Below are 7,263 nucleotides of genomic sequence, written 5' to 3'. Positions count from 1 at the left end.
AGAACTTTGGGACTGGAATTCAAACTCCTTCTAGCCAATTTGCCATTTTTTACTTCTTTGGAGAATGAGTTTTAGAGAAAATAGGGGATTTAAAGAGAGATATATTTGAAATGAAATATTGGAAAGCAATATTTACTGCTTAAGAGTTTAAATTTTACTTAAATATTGGAATTTAAATTAAAGGGTAATTTTAATACAAAGCAAGACAGTAAATAAGGTATAAAAATAAGGTTTAAATTTTACTTAAATATTGGAATTTAAATTAAAGGGTAATTTTAATACAAAGCAAGACAGTAAATAAGGTATAACAATAACTAAACAATATAAATAAAAGGCAAGTTATATTACGGTGGGTTAGGCTGGTAATAAGATGCCATTTATTTGCAAAGGTTGAAATAGCTGCAGATATTAGATAAAGGAGAAATATGAGGAAACAAAACTGATGTAGTAATCAGCTTTGAAATGCCAAGTGAGGCTACTTAATAGGATCTCCTGCTTAGGAGGAACCAGTAAGAACAACATAAAAAATTGGCTGTATTCTTTTTGCAACATTAGCTTATATACTTGTGGACACATATAATGGAGCTTCATTAATTTTTAAAATGTACTGGAAAATGTATTCACGAGAAGGCAAAGTTTGACAGAGAATGAAGACATATAAAAGATTAGATCTGAGAACCTGTATAGATATTTGTAAAGATATCTGCACAGAAAATTATCTGTTGCTCAGGGTATATTACAGACAAACTGCAAATAGGAATAAAATGACAACCATAAAATAACTGATGTGACTGACTGAACCAAATAAATACTGAAAAAAAATCCCTTTATTATTATTGTGGCACAGCATAATAGTTACACATGAATTATCTAGAATTTTCACTCATACAAAAATACCAAATAAGTATTGCAAGGTTATTTTATTTTCAGATTTTCACAATGATTATTCTCTATGGAATTCTTACACTTGTTAATAAAAAGAAGGCAGTTTGGCTTAGTAATTTGCAGAGAGTTCTCAATAAACAGCAGTGGAATGAACAGGTTAGACAGTGAGGGGCTCTGGGCATGGCCCCATCTATCCACCTCTACCTCGCAAGGTGACTCGACAGGTCACCCTATCTTTCTAGTTTTAGTTGCTTCATCTATAAGGATATATATTATACTGCTACATAAGATGTCTAGAGCTTCTCAGCTTAAAAAAACAACAAAAAAAAGTCCTTTGGTTTCATATATCACTGCTAAGGAAATAACAAATCACACAGAAATCTTTCATTGTAGGCTTTATTTCCTTTAAACAACATTAGAACCACAAATAGCCATGCTTTCTGAAAACAAAAATGCCTCTATCCGCCTTTTTTTTAGTTTTAAGTAAACGAACAAGTTTATCAAGAAAGTTTCCATTTAGCCCTCCTCAACTTGCAAACTTTAAAACAGAATGATATAAGGAGGGACTTTTGTTTTTTTGCTGTGGTTGTTGTTGTTTAATCATACTTATTTTCAGTTACAAATTTTAGAAATCTATGAAATAACAAAATTCCTTTTCAACTAACCTGCTAATACATACATATCCTTCTACCAAAGGAAATTGGAAAAGCATTTTTGGTTGAATTTTGGCCAGAAATCGCTGCAAATATTTTAAATATAAACTTTCTATGTATTACATATAACATAGATTTAAAAAGTGAGTATTATTAGAAAACATCTCCCTATTGTGTTTGTATTGTAGTAATACCTCACATCTCACTTCCTTTCTCTATAAATCATACTTTCTGTTTCATTTAACATTACTTTTACCACTTTGTACCTTGAAGTAAAATGTTTAAAATCTGAACTAAGTTAGACTAGAATGGAGATTCAGATACATGTGGTACATAGATCTAAATAATTATTTTATTTTATTTTCACCTCTTAGGCTATTTAAAATATTTAAAGGCATGAAATTAAAAGATATCAACATTAATCTTAGTCAGGTGTCCTTAGTTTTTTATTTGCACATTTGATTCTCAGGTCAAGTTACTATCCTTGACTATTATGCAGATGAACTTACAGTCAAAAAGGTATCAAAAGTCAAAATATGCAAGTAATTTTCAAAACCAAAAAAAAGGAGAAGGCAAGTGATTTCATTTTTAGAAACTTCTCAATGTTAACATATTTTCAGCACACCACTCAATCAGCCACAGCACATCTTAGTTACCTTAAAAATCTCAAACAGTAAGCACAGATTATAAAAGATCAAACTCTAAAAGCGTTTAATTCAGATGCAGGAGCAAGCGGAGATAATCCAAATGTGCAAACCTGAGATTTTTGTAAACAAGCAACTGAGTAAAAAAACCCGAGCAGAAAAAATAGAGAAGAAATTATTGTAAACTCCTCCCCAAATTCAGAATATTTTAAATAATTAAAAGCAGTTTGATAAACTGCTAGAGAACAAGACACATGTACTTTTCTTGACTTCATTTTCCAGGTTTACTCATTATCTCTTATATCAGTCATGCAAGTGAATGTAAGTCTATCTTCAGTTGCACAGAAATGACTGTTCAGTTTATTAATTGGCTTATTAATAAGCACATTGAAGAATAGGTACAAAGTCACCTACCATTGTCACTGTCTCCTTCAGATGGAACACTGTAGCTAGAGTTGTCCCATGTTTGTGCCTGTGTAAGTTTGTTGAAGGAGATAGGAGGAAGAGTGAGGGCTGGGTCTGCAGGAGAGCAAGAGAGCCAGTCCGCGTATAGTTGCACAAGGACCAGGAAAAACCAAAGGGGCAGCAGCATTTCACAAATGGCATAAGGATTGTATGGAAATGAAGCGAATTTCATATTATGGTTTTAATTTCAAATGTACAATATAGGAGAAGAATGAAAGATGGCGCATGGAATAAAAAGAATGATAAAAACTGAATGTTAGTACTTATCGATCATATACTTTGCATGCAGTTAATATCGTTAATCTTAACAGTTCCACAAGCCTAAAGACTTCACGTACTACCGAATCATGCCAGCAGAAAGAAAGAGTACCCGTAGATTATGTAGATAAAAAAGTAAAAGACCTACCCTTTTCAAAGACCCTCTAAATAACAAACAATCTTAGCAAATATGATTCACACAAAAAATTTGGTTACATAGTCCAAGCTTAATATGTGTAGCTGACCTATTATTTAAAAATAAAACTATTACGGAATCAGTGTTTGCCATTGTGAATTTTTTTCCCAGGCAATATAAAATTTCTCTTTAAAGACATCTATAAGTCAATTGGTATGTTTTATTGATAGTTGAATCTAGACAATTCTTTGCTCAACCCTTGAACGCACACTTCTCAATACTGTCTTTAATACTGGTCAGTATAAAAACAATTTTGGACACTAGTAGCATCTTTTTAACAACAAACCTACCTAACCAATAGATGTCGGTCAATTTTAAGCACTTCTGAGTCGGTCATTTATGAAATGATAACATTTTTTGTATTGAATATCCATATAGTATGTTTAGGAAATATCTATGTGAGCTATAAATAGGAAATATTCAATTAAAAGGCAGGACAAGTAACATAAATGGACATTGTTCTAGGAATAAATATTTGGGTATATACAGTTGTCTTTCTTTGAAGGAAAACACAAGAGAGGAAAAAAATGGTTTTTTTCCTGAGGAAAACTATCAGCCTACTTTGAGAATCTAAGTTCTTATTCCAACTTGCTAATTTGAGCAGTCAGTTTTTATTTGTAACACAGAAATCGTATAGTCATATACTAAATTTTAAAATAAAATTGGCTTTTAAAAATTCCAAAGCTACTCAATCAAAAAGAATTTCTATCTTTTTAAATTATATGACATTCAACTAAAATTGCTTTATATATTATTTTCTAGAAACTATGAAAAATACATACTGTAATATTTTTAAATTACTAAATTAAAAAAACTCCCAGTATAAAATGCTAGTTTTATAAAGTTCCAAAATCCATTGATGTTCTGAAGATAAATCAGCATTATTTACAGCAACCAAACTCCACGGAGCTTTCAACAACTAGGTCAACTTCCACCTGCGTTAGTCAGCATTACAGAAGGTTAGAAGCTTGCAGAGGAAATTATCTTTGTTTTTTACTATTCAGAATAAATACCCCATTTATTTTGCACCACTATAAAGAACTGAAATGGTTTAACAGTGAAAGTACAAAGTTGATAAACTATTTTGATTCCATAAAAGGAATTTTAAAATGTCACTGAGACACCACAATTTTACAACTAAATTGTAAAGATGCACATTCAAAAGAATATCTTTTTAAAGATTTGTTCAACTTTTGAATTGACCAATTAGAAAAAATTTTTAAATTGTGTAAAACCGCCTGTAAGGATGAGGAGAAAATCTGTAGCCCAATATGAGGTATTCAGTGTGCAGCGATAACTCCCCTGGCAGGCCAGCACCAAAGGCGCTGATGAGATATGCCCCAGCTGACCTCCATTTCTCTCATCACACACTTGAGACTGTGGGAATGGGAGTCCATCTCAGATCTGGTTGTGTATGCTCAGTTCCAAAAATCAGGAGCCCAGCCATTTGAACATATTTCATAATAAGTCAAACAACTTTCTATAAAATACCTACTAACAACCCTCTTCACGCCCATGCATTTTCTCGAACAGCTTTGTCTTACAGCCCATTCAAAATGCAGGGAAAACCATTACACCTGGCCACATGGTACCTATCAATCAACTTGCTCCAAAAATGAAAAACTTTCCTTTATGAAAGAATCATCTTTGTTTTTTTTCTCTATGGCATCCTTTGTGAAAATATACACATATATAAATTCTACTGTTGCCAAAATGCTTTACTGAAAAACCCAGGTATACCTGAGTTCTTTAACTAGCTTTTGCTTAAAAGCCTCTGAGTAATTTTTTAGAACTTAGTTAAAAGCATTAGTAGTGAGTATACGCAAAAGACCTAAGAATCAAAAATATGAAAACAAAGAAGGACCTAAAAGAAAGTAGATAGCGCCAGAACTTGAAGTACGTGGAGAAATTGGAAGAACCAAATTTTTCCACAGTCCTTCTTTCTAAAATCAGTAGTTACATTGCTATAATTTATACTTGTGAATATACTAATACAAAATTAAAAGAAAATAGGTAATACGAGCATAAAGGCTCTTTAAAAAAAAAAGGCTCCTGACTAGTTGTGTGAGCCTTGGAATGATCACCCGGTTACACTCAGACTCTACCAAGGCTCAGAAAGCAAATGAGGGATGGCTCAGAAAGGCCCCACCCTCCCAGAGGCCTTTCTTTAACTTATCAGGATACCAGGAACCAACTACTGGGGCAAAGGGCTAGCTATTTTTATCTTCCCTGGGTTAAAAAACTCAACAGAATATTTCTTTGGCACTTACATGCCCCATCTCCTTTTACTCTGCTCTAATTCGAAAGGAGGTAAGATATCTATGATTGATAACATAAACTTAACAGCTGATTCACTGAAAACAAGGCTCCAAAATCTGGTCTTCCCAGGCTGTAGCCAGGTACTGATGCCAGGACTCAGACTCTCCAGAACTGACAAAGCTGTATACATTTAAAAGGCTAAAGAGAAACCACTGAGTCGTTTACAAGTTTAAGAACGATGAGGTTTTAAATTACCTGATCGAGGCTTCAGGCCAAATGGAGCTGTACTGTTGGTGGTAGGAGAGATTGCTGGGGCGTTCTCGCTAATCTGTGATGTTTCAAGGAAAGAAAATTTTTTTAAAAACTGAAACAGAACTATCCATGCTTCTCTATGCTCTAGGATTTTAATAAAACCACTACTTTTTGCATTTGCTGCTGTGTAATGAAATCCTGACCCAACAGTATGATAATCAATGCATCTTCACTTTGCAAATGCTTTAAATAGCATAATCAACAGAATTGTTTTGGAGGGATCCATTCAATTTTATTTGCTCATTATAAAAATATTTTACAAGCATGTGAAACTGGCAATCCTTTTCTGCTCCAGAATAGATGTGTGCATGTGTGTGCATAGGTATACACACACAAGCACACATTCGCATCCACTTTACAGAGGGCACATCTGATGAAGAATCTCATAACACAATTAGGTGAAGAAACAGGTAACACTGACAGGATATTTCATCTATAGGGAAGCCACACACTGAATCATTTATGGGTAACAAGACTTTCTAAATGTTGCCTATTTGAACTATTTTCACTTCTTTTCTATAAAGATGTTCCCATCTTTGGTTTTCAAAATATATCTTCTAAAATTGATATTTAATTATGGATAGGGCCAGATAAGGCCCTGATAGCTTATTAGAGAGACTGCTGCAGAGAATTTGCAATATAATGAACTCATTCATCATGACAATCTTAGACTATATATTTCTGTAAAAGATATTCCAATTCAAGCTTCACAGACTACCTCAGTTTTTATTAATCTTCAAGAAACTTACCTCATTTGGAGAATACTTGCTCCCATTACTCTGTAATGTTAGATCATTTTGCACCTTAAAGAAGAAAATAAATGCATGGTATGCTGAATTAGACTATAAAACTACTGAGGCAAGAACTGTGTCTTTTTTACTTCTATCATACCTTGGCACGTAGGTGCTAATGAATATACACTGAATTAATTAATTAGTGTGTTAAGTAGCTAAGTAAGTTATACTTATATTTTCTAAAAGCATGCAGCTGTATTCACAGAGAAATACATCTAAAGTATCACATAAGCTAAGCAAAGGGATTTCCCAGAGCAAAGAGGTCAGCCCGAACCTCCTGTGAACATCAGGAACCTGTGGGGTCCCACCCCCATTTTTGGAAATGGTTTGAGGCAGCAGTTCCGAAATATGCAGAATCTCATTGGAAGCTTTTAATAAGAACACATGCCTTGACCCCAAATTAGTGGGAAAATCTTATGCTGTCAATTCAACATCAGTTTGTTTTGGCAACCAATGCTTATTTTATCCAGATCTGCCTTCTTTATATGGTAATCAAGAACCCCACTGATTCACCTTAATAAAAAATTTGGCGATGGCCAATATAAACATCTTCATATATACTATGCCAAATTAGCATAAATTTAAGATGTTTTTCTATTCCTACTGTTGAGGAGTGCTATTAAAAATATGCTCAACTGTGACAAATTGAAAGAAAAAACATTTTTAGAATAAAATGTCATTAATTTCCCTACCCAATTAAATGGCTTTGTTAGAACTGTTAACAAGTAACCACAGATTTGACTCTCTACATAAGCAACTCCTTCCACTAATTTTTCCCGTTGTTTTCCCCTCCAGCA

The 7,263-nt window shown here is 33.3% G+C and overlaps 1 protein-coding gene across 1 annotated transcript in view; it reads right to left on the bottom strand.

Moving 5' to 3' along the window:
• Positions 1 to 7,263, bottom strand: part of LRCH1 (leucine rich repeats and calponin homology domain containing 1) — a 109,863-nt gene that overhangs the window by 29,963 nt on the left and 72,637 nt on the right. The window contains exon 19 of the mRNA XM_023537753.1: positions 5,616 to 5,688. Within this exon, the coding sequence (XP_023393521.1) occupies positions 5,616 to 5,688 (73 nt within the window). The remainder of the gene's footprint in view (positions 1 to 5,615; positions 5,689 to 7,263) is intronic.

This window comes from Pteropus vampyrus, unplaced genomic scaffold (assembly GCF_000151845.1).
Source record: "Pteropus vampyrus isolate Shadow unplaced genomic scaffold, Pvam_2.0 Scaffold198, whole genome shotgun sequence".
NCBI lineage: Eukaryota > Metazoa > Chordata > Mammalia > Chiroptera > Pteropodidae > Pteropus > Pteropus vampyrus.
This window is presented reverse-complemented; position numbering and strand designations above follow the sequence as displayed.